The sequence below is a fragment of the Lycorma delicatula genome, chromosome 2, assembly GCF_047948215.1.
Source record: "Lycorma delicatula isolate Av1 chromosome 2, ASM4794821v1, whole genome shotgun sequence".
Lineage (NCBI taxonomy): Eukaryota > Metazoa > Arthropoda > Insecta > Hemiptera > Fulgoridae > Lycorma > Lycorma delicatula.
In genome coordinates, this window is record NC_134456.1 from 157,769,642 (window position 1) to 157,788,682 (window position 19,041).

The following is a 19,041-nucleotide window of genomic DNA, read 5'->3' on the forward strand; positions in this document are numbered from 1 at the left end:
ATTGTGGTTTTATTTTGCCTTTAGCACGTGGCATAGACACTACATTTATGCTGTTGTATGAGGAATATTTTCCATTATGTTTTTGCCTGCATTAATTGTTGATTTCATTTGTTTTATAATGCTGTTATGTTATTTAATTTTTAAGTCTGGTTTTGGTGTTAGCTTAAATTGTTTACTATAGTAATAAGTATATTTGGTCTTCATCTGAAATTTAGCTAAATCAGACCAGTTCTTAAACTCTGTGAGGAATGTGTGACATCATGTATTTCACACTAGAGAAGAACACAACACTCTATTTATACTATCCATTTTAAAAACATTTAGACTTCTATATATCATTATTATTACTATTATCACATGTCTTGGGCCCGGCCAGGACTACATGAGACAATTTCACTTAGTGTGACTTTATTTTTCTTTCATTATCTTCTTCTTACTTGGTTGTCTAGCGGAGTTTCATTTTTGACTATGCTCCTGCTTTCTTTCTTTTGTCTACTTTGTAGCAGTCTTCTTTTTCTCTTTCTCCTAGTTTACCTCCCACTTGTATATTTTATGTTTGTAGATGTTTTGTCATTTATATAGTTTGGTGTGATTCCAGCTTTTTATAGGTTTCTTTGGATTTCTGTGTTCCATAGAATGTTCTTGATTGATTCTGTGTATTCTAGGATTCTTCTGGTTTGGCATGTTGGTGGAAGTCTCTTTCTGTCTGTAAAATTTCAGTTTTCTCTTCCTCATGTCCTTTATTATATTAGAAAGTTCTCTGGTTTATTTTTTGAATTTAGTCTGAAACCTTCCTCTGTCACTTTCGGACCAAGGATTTTCCTTATTATTTTCCATTCTTGTTTTTAGAGGTTCTCCAGATCTCCTATCTTGTTCATACCAGTGTTTCACAAGCATATAAGAATTTGGGTTTAATCACTGTATTATAGTGTCTGATCTTTATTTGTTTGGACATGCATTTTTTGTTATAAATGTTTCCAGTTGTTCAGAATGCTCTCTTTAGTTTCTATAGTCTGTACTCGTGAGCTTCTTTCTCTGTTCCTGTTGCCTGCATGATTTCTCCTAAGTATTTAAACTTGTGCACTGTATTTATTTGTCTATATTTCATAGACATCTTTAACAGGGTTTGTTTTCTGTTTGATATAAATTCTGTTTTCTCAAAGGAAATTTGGAGTCCTACATTTTCTGCTATTTCTTTCAGTACTTTGATCTGTTTTGTGGCCGTTATAAAGTTATCTGTAAGTATTGCAAGATCGTCTGCAAATGCTAAGCAGGCAGTGTTTAATTGTCTTTCTGCACGCCCCATCTTCACTGGTCTCCACAGGTTTTGTTTTATAAGTTCTTTTTCCCATTCTTGTTTAAGTTTATCCATGATTATGTTAAACAGTAACAGGGATAATCTGTCCCCTTGACGGATGTCAGTTTTTATCAGAAAAGGTCTGGAAATTTCTCCCAAGAATTTCACTTTGGACTTTGTGTTTGTTAATGACTTTTTTATAAGGTGTGTGGTTTTCCTGTCAAACCCTCATTCTAAGGTATTTAATCAGGATTTCCGGTCTATTGAATCATATGCTTTTTTAAAATCAACAAAAATGCAAATGGTATCTCTGTTCCTTTTAGTTTGTTGGGTTAATATGATTTTTAGATTGAAGATTTGCTCAACACAGGATCTGTTAGGGCAAAAACCTGCTTGGTATACACCTATTTTGTGTTCCAATTGATTTTGTTCTTTCCAAGAGACTCATGGAGAGGATTTTATAGGTAACTTGCAGCAGAGAAATTCCTCTGCAATTGTTCACTTCAGTTTGTTTTTCCCTTTTTGTGCAACAAGTAGATCAAAGCACATGTCTATTCTTCTGGTAATTCCTCTGTTTCCCAGATGTTCCCAAGAATTTGAGTTAATTCTGACAGTGTGTTCAGTCCAATTTATTTTAACAGTTCTCCAATAATAACGTCTTCTCCAGATGTCCTGTTGTTTTTCAGTTTGTTGATTTGTCTTGATTTCCTCCTCTATGGTAGGTGGTGAGGAATCATTTTCTTTTCTGAGGAATTTTTGCTGGAAATTTTTCAGTTTCTTTAGGGCAATTTAATAATTCTTCAAAGTACCTTGCCAGTTCTTCAGAGTTTTCTTTGTTGTTGAGTGCTAGTCCTCTTTCCCCTCTTTCTTACGGAAACATAGATTTTGTGGTTATCCTGTTAATCTTGTTCAGAATTGCCTGTAAAAATCAAAATAGTAGCAAAAAGTGACATTTACATGGCAGTTGTAAATGTCAGAGACTTTTACAGGACATTCTTAACAATAATAATATGATATACATCATTATATTATTTCTGCCTAAAAGTAGTTGTGTCCTGTCTTAATGCATTTCATTCATTTCTTAGTTTTTTAAATTACTGTGTAGCAAGAATAAAACATTCTCTAAAGTTTAGGTAGTAGTTTAAATTTGTAGACTGTTTATTACTCTCGATACATGCAAACTTAATCCCTTTTCCTGGAGTATTTAAACGTTGGTCAGAGTAAGTCTGTAAATGGTTTTTATTTTCTCTCTGGATCATCTTAAATGTAAATACGGAAGCACTATACATATATATATATATATATATATATATTTTGCCAAAGTAACTGGACTATAAGTAAATTATTTTGAGACTCATACTTCAACTAAAAAGAAATAATATTAATTAACACACTAATACTCTTAAATTTAGATATTCATTTAAAATGAATTATGTAATGAAATAAAGTAATAATGAAAAGAGAATCAACACTAATAGTACATTCTTCAAGTAATAAATACTGCTGTTCTGCTGATTACATGTTCTAAGGATTGAGATATGCTAGACCATTTCCAATTGTATGAAGTAATATACATATATTCCCTCCCCACACTTCATTGGATGGCAAGGTACAAGAACTACTTAGATATACATAAATACATATATGCTGGGAAAAAGGTCACAGCATATATGCTGTGACCTTTTTCCTGGTCATTTTTCAAATATTGAAAATATTATATTTTATGATTCTGTTACATGAACTGAATTTCTTGTTTTTATTTTTTATAATTAAATACTTGTAATTGCTGTAAATCTTTTATGATAAATTATTGCTTAAATGTTGTTTGATCAGCTTTTAAAATCTGAAGATTGGTTTCTATTTTTAAAATACCAATAGAAGACAAAATCAGAGTGATGTGGCATACACTCACATTTGATTATACTTATTCCTTAATTTGATTATAATATACCTTTAATATCATATGCTTAATTTCAATTTTTATAAAAAAAATATTCGTTTTAAAATTAGATTACTTCAAGAAGTGGAGAAGAATCAAAGCGACTTCATTCAACTGTTGTTAAACGTTCTAGCCCAGAGGTGAATTGGGATAGTTGGGATCAAACTGATCTTGAGTACGAGGACGAAAAAAGTCTTGAAAAGCGACGACAATTATTGCAGAGGGAGTTAGAACTTCAAATGAAACAAGAAGAGAAAGAACGTTCTTCTGGCCATCGTTCTTCACGTTCCAAACATACTGTGAATAAGGGAAAAAAGGTTTGTTGCATTTACATTTGAACTTATATGTATGTGTTAATGTGGTGTAAATTTATGTGACATAAATATTAGAAAAGTTTTTTTTCTCTGAAAATTAACTAATTAATGTTAAGTTTATAGTTAAATTACTTTTGTTCATGAATCTTATACAAGCTGTCAGAAATGTTGTGTGAGACTCATATTTCAACTAAAAAAGTATAAAATAGTTAGGAAAATTTATTTGGAACAAAAGAAAAAACCAGAAGTCGTTTCCCACCATAGATGGGTCCCAGCTAGCACCCCTGGTATCATGTTTCCATTGTCCTGATGAATAATCTCTCTCCTTGTTTGTCACTTACTGCACCCAAATTTTTCAGAAAAAATCCAAATGATTGTGCAAAAATTGAGAGAAAGCATTTTTAAGGACATGCAACACCCCAGCAATTCATAGTTTTAAGAGTCCATCTATGAGTTTTTTTTTTTAGTTCTCATCTTTCTTATTACCCAGAAATTTCTTCCTTACAAAGCAGTTTCAAGCTGCCAATTCTTTATCATTTTATTTTTCTTTAGAAAGGGGATCACTTAAAAGTTTCCTTATTTGAAGTCAAGTATACCTTCTTTTAGTTTTCCATCAGTTAATGAGAAAGTATTTTTTTTAAGTTCTTGAAACCATACCTTCTTTGTCCATAGCTTTAACAAAGTTTTTCATTAGTTTAAGCTTAATATGGAGAGGCAGGAGAAGCACATTTTTTGGATAATGAGGGGAGCATACTTTATATTTGAAGTGCCTTGTTCAGAAGAATTTCTATGAGGCCAATCTCTTAATGAAATGTTCTTGTGTTGCCCACTGTCCTATAGGCTTAAAAAACAATAATACTTTGTAAAAACCCTTTGAAGCCATAGCAGTACATCTTATCAGTTTTAAATCTCCATAAACATCCCATTAATACTGTTCTTATTTAACTTCATTTAGTATGGTGGACAAGTTATCATAGTTTTCTTTCATTGTCACTGAATAGATGGAATAAAGATGAATAAAGGAATAGATGGTTTTTTGTTTCCATTATAAATCAAGGCTGCTTTTAGGCTGTAGTTAGATGAATCTATGAAAATACGCCACTCAGAAGGTATATATTCCATATTAAGTTTATTCATTAAACCATCAGTATCATAATAGATGCATAGTGATCCTTCCATTATATTCAGTTTTTGGTGATGCATTTGTGTTTTTTAATCTAACAGGTTCCACTGTTGAAGTCTGGAACCAAGAAGTTCAGCTTTCATTTTGATAAACCCACATCATGTACCAAATCATTTAATTTGTTTTCAGTCATTAAATGAGATTCACTAGTGGTAGGGTCACTACTAGGGGTCTCAGAGAGTGTGAGTCAGATCATGATTAAGAATAAGGATCATCAGGAAACATAACGTTATCCAAGTTTAAAGGTGCAATCGGCATCAGTATTTCCTAGCTGTAAGGAATGGGCCTTAGTGCTGAAGGCAAATTTGGATACTCAGTTTTGGCCTTTTGCTTTTTTGAATACCTATCTGTTTTAGTAATGCAGAAGTAAGCAATAATTTACATGGTCAGAAGGTTCTCTCCATACCATAGGAACAGCAAACGCCATAGAATCTTTCTTCCCGTGTATCCACCGTGCTAGATTTACATTACAACTCACAGCAAAACTGAGGAGCCCAACATTTATCTTGATCTTCAGTTTCGTAATTGAAATATAAAAAGTAGGTTTTTCAACTTCCTGATATTTAGATTTAGTTTCTGACTATAAAATAAATCTAAAGTAATCTAAACCAGAAAAAATAGGTAAATAATCTAAAGTAAAACAAAATTTATCCATTGGATTTTTGAAAAATTGATGATTAGAACTTGCCATTCTATATAAAATATAACAAAATCATAAAAGACATTGGGTGTACACAAGACAGAATCAAACTAAACTTTAAAGATCATAACAGTCTTTAAATGCTCTTTGAATGCAGAGGGAATACCCAATAAAGCTAGGTGTAAACAATTCCACGTAATTCAAAACAGTGTAGCTGGTAGAAAGATTAACTGGTACTCAGAAACAGGAAGTGGTGTAGGACATTTCTATGAATAGATATTTTAATAACTAATAAAGTGAAACATAAAGAGAGCATTTTCATTAATGTTAATTAATCATGTCAGCCAGTATAATCAGCATGTATGGTCACTTCCCTAGTGTATGCCCATTTAATTAACTAATATTATAAATTGATGTATCCAACTGTCTCACATTTTGCAACAGTTAAAGATCAAAGATCTTACTTACTGAAAACAATTTCTCAGAAATTCTCTAAACAAATTTGTTTACATCTAACTGTTTCAGAAATCGAACTATTTCCTTTTTGATAGTATTGATATATGAGTTAATGAAAATGGACTTGATCTTCAGTAGATTTATTATATTCCATGATGTGGTATTTTCTCTTATAGTTTGTAAACACATTAAAAAATATATAGTGGATTAAGTAAAGTGGTAGTAAAGGGAGTACAGTTCTTGCAGTCAAAAAAAAAGAAACTAAGGAAATTAAGTAAAATTATTTAAAAATAATTTTTAACAGTATAGTAAAAAGTATAAATCTATTATTTGTAACTCTGTATAAGCTCAGAGGATGAATATTTGTACATAAATTGTGGCAGAGAATAAGGTTTTAAGGGCACTGTAAGGAGATTGTATAAAATGAAACACAAGTACCTCTCATTCCTTCAGATTTAATGTATGACATTACTATTAATGAGTATGTTATGAGATGCATCTCAAACAACTTCTCTCTTACAAATGTCAACCTTATCTTCACATGTCGTAGCATGGGTGGCTGCATGGTGTAGTACTCTCTTTTCACAGATGAGGCTATGGCGACCGAGGGATCACCGGTGTAAGTGATCGCATTTCTAACAAATGCCAACAGCCTCTCAGGAGGTGGATGAATAAGTAGAAGGCAGATCACTATTGTCCTGGGAGTGAGAAATTACCCTCAAAGACTGTGAAACCATATGGTCTACTATATTAGGATGCAGAAGGCAACAGGAAACCACTGCATTAAAGTTCCAGGGGGAATATATTAGTAGTTCATGACATGGTATGGACCTTATTGTAAAAGTATCCAAAGGTATCCTTCTTAATCGGATCTCCTGGAAGGGGGTACAGTAGGGTTTCATACATATGAGGAAGTTCTAGGGAATAATGAATAGACAAAGAAAATTTATACAGGAAAGATAAAACCCATTAAGGATCGGAACATGGAATGTTGTAACACTACTACAAAGTGGAAAACTTGAGAATGCAAATAATGAGTTGCTCAGAAATAAGTTAGACATATTAAGTGAATTGGAAAGGAAATAGAGGGATACAAGTTGATATTTCCAGTTTTTACTTTTCAGAGGCAGAGAGGTGTGATAGTAAACGAGTAGGTATACTGATAAATAAGAAATTGGTAGGAAAAGTATTAAAGACTGAGTATGTTGATGAAAGGGTAATAACGAGGGTAAAGGGAGAAAATGAAGATATTGTAATAATTCAAATGTACATGCCAACCTCTCAGCACACAGAGGAAGTAGAACAGTGTTATGAAAGGATAGAAGAGTTAATTGGGAGAGAAAAGAAGGGGGCGTGTGCAATGATACTAGTTGGTTGAGTGCTGTGGTTGAAGAGGGAAGGGAAAACAAAGCAGTGGAAAAATATGATCTAGGAATTAGAAATGAAAGAGGAGAAAGACTGGTTAGATTCTGTGTGGAGAAGGAATTAGTACTGGGAAACACCCTGTTTGAAAATCATAAAAAAGTTATACATGGATAGCATGAATGAACAGAGAAGAGTATCAAATTGATTGTAACATGATACAACAAAGATTTAGAAATTACATAAATAATGCTAAGGCTTATTCAAGTGCAGATATAAATTCAGATCACTATCTAGTTGTGGCAGAAGTAAACATTAGGCTCAAGAAAATTGGGAGTGGTAGGAGTAGAGATTACTATGATTTGGATAAGCTAAGGGAACAGGAAATAGAAAAAAGTGATTCTGGAAAAAATGAGAATGGGTGATAAGTAATGTAGATGATTAAGGGATGAAAATTTTGAGTTTAAAGGAAACAGCAAAAGAAATGGTAGGGTTTAAAAACAGGTACAGAATACAAAAAGAGTGGGTTATAAGTGAAACATTAGTCAAGGTGAATGAAAGGAGACATTGGTAAAATGTACAAACAGAAGAAGGTAGAAGGAAATATAGAAAGTTGAGTAATAAACTAAGAAGGGATCTGAGAAGCTAAGGAAAAGTGGCTCAAGAAAAAATGTACAGCAATAGAAAGTTTGGAAAAAGAAGGGAGATTTGAGCTAATGTATAAAGATGCACCAGAAATAGTTTTTAATGAGAAAAGGGGGTAGGAAAATGTACCAGATAGAGGCAAAGGATGGGAAAGCTTTCTGAGAAGGAGGAAATAAAAAGGTGATGGAAGAATACATTGCAGATTTATATGCATTAAGAAAAAGCCAAGAGAAGTAAATATGGAAGTGGAAGAAAAGTTCATGAAAGAAAAGTGGGACAACGTTCTTGAAGATCAAAAAAGATATGGTATACATAAAGTAAAATAAAAGAGGCAGTTAAAATGATGAGAAAAGGAAGAACTGAGGGATATGATGAAATACCAATTGGTTTAAAGCATTAGGAGAGACAGAAGTATAGTTATTAATAGATCTATGCAATTGAATACTTGAAGAAGGAAAGTGGCTAGAGGAATTCTGGGAGGAACTGTACTAAGAAAAGAAAAGAAATATAAACAGGTGTGAAGAACATAGAACAATTAGCCTAATATCATATGCAGCTAAATTACTATTAAGTGTTCTAAATAAGCAGATATACAATAAATTGGATACCATTATTGGAGAAGAACAGTATAGATTTAGAAGAGGTGTTGGAACAAGGTACGCTATTGGGCTGCTAATGGGTGAGAGATACATGGAAAGTAGCTGGAGAGTGTATGTTGGATTTGTCGACCTAGAAAACATGTTTGACAGAGTTGCTATTTTTTTAAAAGAAGAGAGGCGCCTAATAAAAGAATTGTCTGAGTGGGAAAAGAAGAATAGAATGTATACATTTTTCTGATGACATGGCGGTACTGGCAGAGAACCCAAGTAAGCTAAATGAAATGCTTGATGACTTAAATAAAGCTTGCAAAAGTCAGGGTATGAAGATCAACAAAAAGAAGACAAAATGTATGATATTAAGTGGAAAAGAGGAGAAGATTGAAATTAAGATATGAAGTTTTAGAGTTGTGAAGAAATTTCAGTACTTGGAAGCTTTACAACTGATGACCTGACTTCCACAGTAGAAATTAAAACAATAATATAAAGTAACAGGCATTTAATAAAAAGGGAAGACTGTTTGTGGAAAGTTAAACGTAGTATTAATGAAGAGATAAACGAAATGTTTTATTTGGAGTGTGATGTTCTATGGAGCTGAAACATGGATGATGAGAAAGGCAAACAGAAAAAGGCTTTTGAGATGTGGGTGTGGCGCAGAAAGATAAATGTCAGATTGCAAGACCACGTAACAATTGAAGAAGCATTAAGGAGGATCAGAGTGAATAGGAAAATGGTTAATGTGATTGAATGTAGGAGAAGGAACTGGCTAGAACATTGTATGAGAAGAATGTGTTTTTTATTAGTGAATGTGATAGAAGGCTTGGTGAATGGAAGGAAAGGAAGAGGAAGTAAGAGATTTCAAATGATGAATGGAATTATGGAAAAGATAAAATATGCTGAAACAAAGAGGTGGTTAGCAAAGGATAGAACAAGTGAAAAGCAGCAGCTGTGACAGGATGTGGCCTAATGGCAGAACACTATTAATGAATGAATGAATAAATTAATGAACTATTGATCTTATTATATTAATCCTAAAGAAATTATCCAACATTTTAATTAGTATTAAAGAGAAATTTCTAAAAATATTATTATTAATTTGTTAACTCTCTTCTAGGCCTTCGGAAAGTATATTTTAATAAGTATTTTTTTAAGTAAAATATTATGATATAAGTGAAATTATTATAGCTTGAAATGATACTTCAACATCTATAATACTGTATTTTAAATATAAGGAGTAAATATTGTTTGGGTATGTAGGAGTAATATTCCTGGTACTTTAATAAAAGAAGTTTTAGATGCTATTATTATGTCCCTTACAAATTTAATTAATGAAATCATTTAACAAAAGAATTTTCTCTAGCTTCCTTAAAACTTTCGTTATTCTTTTCCTTAAGGAAGGTTTGGCATTTAATTTACAAAATTATTGGCCAATTTCATTTATGTCAATTTTTCTAAAGTATTTGAAAAAATTGAACTTTCAGCATGGTCTTTTAAAAAATATTATCTATGACAAAGTCATTTTCTAGTTTTTTTAAATATTTAATTTCCCTTGATAAAAGATTCCTTTTTTTTTAGTATTTGATGTAGTTTCACATCTTTTACTAATGAAAAACTTAGCAACTGCGGTATCAGAGGAGGTACTTATGGTTGGTAGGATCTGTCGGAGATAGATCCCGAGTAATTATCCGGCCATCTTTGTATTTAGGCTCTGAGGCTGGTAGGTTATGTATTACATTTGTTGTTAAGCTGTGAGACTGCAATAATTTAAACAATTATAATTATTCGATGTATATTATTGTTTATTAGAAAAAATACATGTTATCACCATCAGTTGGACTAATTGATCCAGTTGGTGTGTATATATAGTGGGTAGCTGGCCGTCATCTCTCATAACCAGTTATTGTTACATATGTCAAACAATTATGTTTTTCTGTACATCCTGTTACAAAACGTATAATCTTAACTGACATCGAATAATATTGAACAACTATTATGTATAGAAAATAAAAAGGCAGAGCGAAGTGGTAAATGAGTTTCATTTCACAATGATCATCCACTATCTGGTGGAGTGTCGCTGGCCTTCGATCCCGACCAGTTCGATGTGAGTTCAGCATTAGAGATGTACAACCAGTTGGTGCCACAATCCATCAGAGTGTCCAGCGATGAGGAAAACACCCAATTACTAGACTAGCAACTGATTATAGACTCATAACCCGTGCTGGAATGTATCAGTCCAAGCAATGAAGAAGAGAACAACAGCCAGACAGTGTCGGGCCTTGCCAAGATCAAGCCGTTGCAGAAGACAATGATTGACTTCAAGCAGAAGATGGACAATATAGTGCTTCAGACGAAGCCAACAATGCCGAAATGATCGTCAGTGACAAAGAAGTTTCCCACCAGTACCAGAAAGCGTTTGGCTACAGTATCGAAGATCGTCGAAGACGTCATGAAGAAGCAGAAAACCAGCATCGAGAACATTCTATTGTCAATATTACACATTTTAACATTCCTGCCAGTTGATCAGACTTTTTTGAGCTCTTTGAGACTTTAAATAGAAGTAAGTCAGTAGGCATAAATATAAACTATTATGTGGTGTTTATGAAGCTGGTGAGGTACCTGTAGAGTTTATAAAAGTAATCATTTCTATACTAAAGAAAGTGGTAAAAGAGTTGATAGATGTGAGAACCACAGCACTGTCAGTGTCACATCTCATGCTTTGAAAATACTCTCTGGATAGTTTACATGCACTTACATCACAATTTATGATGGAGTATGTTGGAGAAGTGTGTAGGAGAATACAATTAAGTTTGTGAAGAAAAGGTAAAAATATTGAGATTTGTTGATGACATTCTTATAGCAGATATGAAAAACTAAATTCTAAATCACAGAAGTTATTGCTTGGAGAAAAACTCAGTTTAGAAAAATAAGTGTAAAATAAAGTTTATGAAATGTGAACTATTAAACATTAAGTTAGGGGTTGGTTCAAAACATATTAAAGTTCTGCAAACGATACTAATGTATCGCTTGCAGAATGATACATCCAGCCTTCTTAAGCTGACCTCCACAGCCTGTTCAGTTCCTCTTGAAAACTAAGATAAAATAAGGTTGAATTTTTTTGAATATGAAATTGTATTAAATTCACTAAATATAGAGTAATCAAACACAAATACAAATTAAATCGACCAGTATACAAATTAATCTGGCTGGTGATTAAAGACACTGTTGGGCAAACTGAACAAATTTTTACTATCAAAGAATGTAAACAAATATTACACACAACAGATTCAACCTTAGATAGCAGACCATAGCAGAAACAGGAGTTATCAGTTATAAAAATTTTATCACCTACAGCTTGTAATTTTTTTTCTATTAAGCTTTTTTATAGTGATCACTACTTCATCAGATATCTCAAACTTTTTATGTTAAAACATTAAAGTAGTAAAGAAGGATGTTAGGTCAATAAATAAATGGTTTCAATGACCATTTATTTATTGACCTAACATCCTTGTTGAAGGATGAAACATGCTTGTTTTCCATGTTAATATTTTAGCATAAAAAGTTTGAAATATCTGATATGGTGATCATTATGAAAGCACTTATATAGAGAAAAAAATTACAAGAAGTAAGTGTTAGAATTTTTATTATTGATAGTTTAGATTCATAAAAAGGAATTACGTATAAAAATATTAATAGCAACACACAAATTTTATACATAGTATAAAATCCATGATGTCAACTTGATTAAACAATATGAAATTTACAAACGCACAAAATTTTTCAAAACTGATATATTAAATGATCAGATACTCTTTAAGCACAACTTAAGAGAACTTTTTAGTCATAAGGGAGATGATATTAATAAAAATAATACAGCCGATAATGAAGACACATAATAGATGTAAAAGATTAGGCTGAAAAGGGTAATTTTTAAAACCTCAATTCCAAATGTGTCTAAATATTTTCTTAAGCGACATTAATTAATACTGGTGATTCAAGGAAATGGGAAATTTTGAAATCTGTGTTCATAGCCCTAGTCAAGTGTTGGCCCTTAATTTATAGAAGCAACTAGCTAGCCGGCTGCCTTTTGCCTTACAGTTATCATTAGGAGTGATGCATAATATGCTTTTTTCATCCAAGCTTTTTGTAAAAATAATGACAGTGTGGAGACTACACATAAAGAATTTTTCCACCAATTGAATCTAGAACGCCATGATTGTGTACTATCAACACATGCAAGTAACACATGGTTATGTAATTTTGAAGAAAAAGGTTCAACAATAAAAAGAAACTTCCAAGTGGTGTTTGTATGCCAGATATAATATCAAGTCTGTTGCTGCTTTTATAAGAATTTTTTTTATCGATGGCTCACCAATTGCTTGGTAACCATATAATTTCGAGAAACAGTGATATTTCATGGCCTTCCAGGTCTCCGGATTTTTTTATGTGCTATTTCTTCTTGTGGGGTCACCTTAAAAGCAAAGTCTCTACTAGTTGACCTGCTACAGAAGAACTAAAAGCTAAGATCTGAACAGCAGTAGTTGAAATTACTACTGAAATGTTGTGTTGAACCATGCAGAGTTTCACTATGAGACTGCAGGATTGATTATCACATCTTGCAAGCAGGAGGATCACATTTTTCAAGTAGCTGCAGCTACTTGCAAGATGTGATCTTCAAAAAATAAATTTTGTGTATATATTCATAAACGGCATGTTTTTTTCTATTGAAATGTTAATAAAATTTTTTCAAAAGAACAATATTTAATTATCAGAATTTTCCGTTTTTCTTAACTGCACCTTATATTTGCATGTTATTTATGTGTAATCTAAAACATCCTGATAATTTTTGATGGGAAAATTCTGTAGTTTATACATTTTAAATTGAAAATGATTATAAATATTTTGAAAAATGAAGATTTTCATTATTATTGTGAAAAATTTCTGGCTTGATTAGGGTGCTAGTAGTTCATCATCAACTTCAGTAAGCTCAACTAGTTCTACAGAATCTAGTTCAAGTAGTGATGAATCCAGTTCAGGTACAAGCTCAACAAGTGGTGTTGGTACTGATTCTAAACGCAGAAAAATAAAAGCGAAAAAGTTAAAACGTGGTTCAACTTCATCAACATCTGATGTGGAGCGAATTTCAAGAAAAAAATCAAGGTAGTCTTTTTTATTAAATAAATTAAAAAATAAGTTAGCTTTTATAACAGCAGTCGTATATTATCTGTTTATACAACAAGCAGGATTTAATTTCAATAAATAAACTACAAGACATATTCATAAAGTAAGGGCCGTTTGGTCATTAAAAATATTAACTTGTGAGAAAGGTTATTACTTACAGTTTGAGTTTACTACATATCTACTTCACATTTTCACATAATTGGCATTCAGTTCTAAGCACTTCTTGTAACACTGCACCAGTTTCTTTAACCCCTCTGAATAGAAGTTCGCCACCTGGGAATTGAACCAGTTGACAACAGCAGTCTTGAGTTCCTCGTTTTCAAACCACTGTCCACCAAGCCACTTTTTCAAATGAAAGAAGAGGATGTAGTCACTAGGTGCAAGGTCGGGACTATATGGAGGTTGGTTAAAAAGTTCCCAATGAAAATCTTGAATCTTCTTTGTTAAGGCAGCGATGTGAGGATGCGCGTTGTCATGAAGGAAGATTATGCCAGACGACAGTTTCCTGTGTCGCTGATTTTGGATCGCACTGTCAGTTTGGTGAGTATTTCGCAGTACATGTAAACTGTAATTTTTGATCCTTGTTCCATGAAATTGACCAAAATGACAATACCCTTTTCATCCCAAAAAATGGTAGCTAACATTTTTCGACTCTGGTATGGAGATTGCTTAAACTTTTTCAGTTTTGGGGAACTTGAATGGCGCCACTGCATTGACTGTTATTTCGATTCAGTGTTGGTGTAGGATATCCATGTCTTGTCGCCTGTAACAATGTGGGAAAACAAATCATTTCATATCTTGTCAATAGTGATCCAAAAATGTTCGTCCACTGTACATTCTTTACTCTTTTTGTTGGTTGGTGAGCACTTTCGGTACGCACCTTGCACACAATTTGTGATATCCGAGCTTTTCTGTGGGAATCATGTAGATAGAGGTGCATGCAGGATGCAGAAATTCATCAGCCAGAGTACTAATCGTCAATAGCTGATCACATCGCAGTTTTTGGTTCACTTGTTCAACGATTTCGTCAGTCTGAATACTGGGCCTGCTACTCCGCTCTTCATCTTGCACATTTGTACAGCCATTTTTAAAGTCTCAACACCATTGTCTAACCTTTCCTTCACTCATTACTTTAGGTTCATACACTAGGCACAACTCCCAATAAATTTCAGCAGCTGAAGATCCTTTTGCACAAAAAATTCAAATTACAGCGCTCATTTTAAAACTGGCAGGAGAAACGATTGTCGCAGATATTGTGATCTGCTTTCACTGGCAGGCAAATGACTACTGAATCAAAACAACAACTGCAGTGGTTTTGTAAATAGCTGATAGATGGCCCTGCATGCATGTAACTGTATTCAGACCCGTTAATATTTAAATATAAGCCAATGACCCTTACTTTATTAATATGCCTTGTATTTACCTTCAAGAAATTAGGTTGTGTGAATTTCATTTGAATATGATTTTAAAATTATATTTTTAAAAAGCAGCTTCATTACAATTGGGTGTTTTGTAATTGGTAAGGCATGTATTCAGAATAACAAATTTGAGATTAAAATGTTAGAGTTAATGCTTTTTGATTACATTTCGTTTATAACTATCCCATCTCTCCCTTGCTGTTATGTTTTCGTAATTTTTAATGACTGCATGTTTACAGTTAGGCTAAGGAATAAAGGTAGAACAAATATGTTTTCAATTTTATTGAATTTTCAGTTTTATTTGATTTTGTTTGAATGGTTGTGAATATTTTGACTCAAAATATTAACTTATGTGGGTATTCTTTATGATTTACTATTCACCACACAATTGTCTTGTCAAAATTAAATCAGCTTGAATAATTTCGTCTGTTTACTAAAGCTTGTTTTTTAAATTTTATTTTACTATAACCTCAGACATCCTATTTTATCATATATTTATGTTTTGTGGGGATTACAAGATCCAGTTTTACCCATAATCATTTCAGCTCTTGTACTTGTATATAGCCACTGGACAGAAACAGATTCCCTGAGTTGTTCCACAGGCAACCCTCCTGCCAGATACTGAGCACAGTCTCTCCAGGTTCTGGCAGTCAGCATGAAGAACTGTGTAGGATTCTGTACCCACAGAACAGGTATTAGGAAAGAAGGGATCAAAGATGAGGAAAAGGGATGGAAGGTGAAAAGAAATGACATGGTGTTTACAACTATAGTTGGGTAAAATAAAATTACAAACAAGGGATTTAGTAGAGCAGGAACTACCCCCAAAATGATATGGTACTGATCAGCATCGTTTAAATTACTAATTTCCACATTATTTTATGTTTTCAAGGCTGCTGAATATTTTCAAAATTTTCTATTAGCCAAAATGAGAAAAATATTTTTTCATGATTTTTTGTGTTTAACTACCTGTATCTCAGCCGGATATTAATATTTCTTAATGAAATTTTTAATGGTTTGATTTTCAAACGATTCTTCAAAAAACAAGACCAGAGTGAAATTTCCAAAACATTTTCCAGCCTAGTTATGATTTTTTGAAAATTTTAGGTGCATTTTCACAAAGCACATTCAGTTACAAAAGTTGAGCGACGAAGATTTGAATTTTCACTTTTAACCCACACACTGTTAAAATGTAAGCCATTATAAAGTTTTTCTCAAAGTTTCAGCTCTTAATATGCCATAGAAAAAAGGTTATGGAAATTTAAAGTACACTGTACATAGCATGTGTGTGAACTGCCTCTTGCACCAGCTGTTTGCTTGCGCGTGTAATAAGTAGGCACTACTTATTACAAAAAATATATAATATTGAATACTTTATTTTCAATAATCTCAATAATTTTTAATAATCTTTTATCTTCATTTAGCCTTGTGACACATTATGCTATCAAATTTGTGACCTACTTTGCCACAATTGGCACATTTCATCACCTCAACACACTGCCCCTTATGATGTTCCACCTCACCACAGTTGAAACATAGTTTTGATCAGGACCCTTACTATTCGCTGCAGGGTCCCTCACCATCCAGCACCTGAAGCAGCACTTTTCTGATCTCATAGCCACCTGGCAGGCAACTCAACCTATTTGCACTCATCCTTTTTTAAGTATGGGGGCTGCATTTCATGCAATTACCACCACCCTGGTGCTACCAAAAGCTGACATTGTGATTGTTTAACAGTTTCATCATTTCCAGTTTCCTTAGAGCTTCCTCGATGTCATTTTGAGTTGGTAGCTCATCCAGATCCTTTATCACTTCTCAGGCCTTCTTCCCAGCATTACATTTACTCCTTGTAACTGCTGCTGATTGGTGCTTGTTAGGGTCTCCACTGCATTATCTCTGGCCTTAATTTTTATCTGGAGGTCCATGCCCTGGCCTTTCCATGCCAAGAGGACCTTAACAACACATCCCACCTCAGTCTTGAAATGCTGGAGGAGGTTGGCATAAGACCTCCGAACAAACCACTTCTGCCTTCTGCCCAACCACTGTGACTGAGGGCTCATCTGGCAGTTGCTTGATTAGGTTTGCCCTTTTGATAGTGTTCTGTCCATCTAATTCAGGGTAGACCTCAAAATCTCTTGAAGCTCTCCATCTGTAATATTCAGATTGCCTTGGAAGACTGAACCCAAGTTTATTAGTTTTAAATCTAACATTTAGTTCTAACATTTAGTAGTCAGTAGAAGGACCTCCTGCTTTATGATCCCTAGCCATTGTGGGCCCACATTTCTTCTCCGCCGGCCTAGACACTTACGAGCCTGATGGGGCTTTCCTCTACTCCTAGATGTTTATCCTCAAGTGTGTTGGGATTAAATGTCTCCTAATATGGGAAAAACATAATCTCGATTACTTTGAAGTTGGTTCACCAAAAGTGGTTTGGGATAATTTAATGGTGATAAGATTTCCCCGCTTGAACTAATCTCAAACCAACAATTCTGTTACAATCCCACCAGATCTGGCTGATAAGACTAGCTTCAAAACTACTAACCCTAAAATCCTCACCAAGAAACATGTTAAAAAAGTTAAAATATCTTAACACAATCTCTACACTATTACACAAACCACATGCACATTAATGTAGTTCATTCACCCTCACAAAATAATCTCAAATATGTGACATAAAAATAAAAAATCACACTAAATTACCAAAATAATAGGAGGGAAAAGACATGTGTGAACTTCGTTTAACCTTCACTCGTACCAGTCAGTGAAAATTGTTTATGAAAAAGTATGTCACTTGTTTGGAATTAAATATATTTCTTCTCTATCCTTTTTTTTATTTACATTGTCTTCTGTATGTACTTCATACGTGTGACAAATGAGTTAGCACCTTATCTATTTATTAAAGTAGTTATAAGTTTTAATTTATTGATAACCTTTATATTATAAATTAGATTAATTTCATCAAAAGTTATTCTTATTACTGAATGTTTTGACTTTTCATTTATTCAAGGGATAGCAAAAAGGATAGAAGTCCTTCTTTATTGAAAAAATCCAGTTCAAGGATTACTGGGGATTCATTGAAGAAGGGTTGTACTCCACCCCCTCCAAAGACTTCTAGGAAATCATCTGCAAGTTTATCAAATCGAAATCGAAAAAAGTCTTCTTCACCGTCTGTACAGCGATCAAGCAGTACTCACAGGAGACATGCTCCAAGTACTCCTCCACCTCCTGCTGTTGGTCTTTCTTCTAAAAATAAATCTTCATCTAAACTCATATCAGGTAGTAGTTCTTATATTTTCTGTTTTTGCTAATTAATTTTTTTATTTGAAAAATAAAACTACAAATGAAATCCTGTTAAAACGCATCAAGGAGAATTCAAGCATCATCTATCCACCCTAAATTTGCTTCAAGTGATTTTCATTTATTTCCTAAATTAAGCAGATTTTTATGCAGTAGTCATTTTGGAAGTGTTGATAAGAGTCAACAAATTTGTTGCTAGTGACTTGACAAAATTGGGTGGTAGATTAATAATGTTAGTATAGAAAAACATATGCCAGAATATAATAAATGTTTAAATTAAATTAAATGACTGCTGAAATATAGAAAATTTTGTTTAACTATCAAATATATTTTTAAAAATTACTTTATTTCAAATTTTGTTGCATGTTCTCATAATATACCCGGTAGAATCAAGTTCTCAATCTTTCAATTTTCTCTTTCAAACTCTCTCAGTTCAGATCTCATGATGATGATGATATTCTCCACATTTATCTCAATGTTTTCACTTATACTGCTTTAAGAAACTCACATTTTCTTTACTTTAATTTTGGTTAGTTCCTTCTGATATGTTGTCATGCTACTTGAAATACAGCTAATTTTCTGCATAAAATATAATTTGAAGGTTGAAACTCAACTTGAAGATAATATTTTGTTTTTGCTATCCGGCAGTTTTTGATAATTACAAAGAAATTTAACATTTTCAGCCTAATAATTTTGCATTGAATGTAATCTTTGCATTG

At 33.0% G+C, this 19,041-nt stretch overlaps 1 protein-coding gene across 3 annotated transcripts in view; it reads left to right on the forward strand.

Moving 5' to 3' along the window:
- The window catches only part of LOC142319344 (uncharacterized), a 91,082-nt gene that overhangs the window by 18,165 nt on the left and 53,876 nt on the right, over positions 1-19,041 (forward strand). For all 3 annotated transcript variants that reach the window (XM_075356542.1, XM_075356543.1, XM_075356544.1), the window contains exons 4-6: positions 3,308-3,553; positions 13,384-13,589; positions 18,033-18,301. In XM_075356542.1, the coding sequence (XP_075212657.1) occupies positions 3,308-3,553; positions 13,384-13,589; positions 18,033-18,301 (721 nt within the window). The remainder of the gene's footprint in view (positions 1-3,307; positions 3,554-13,383; positions 13,590-18,032; positions 18,302-19,041) is intronic.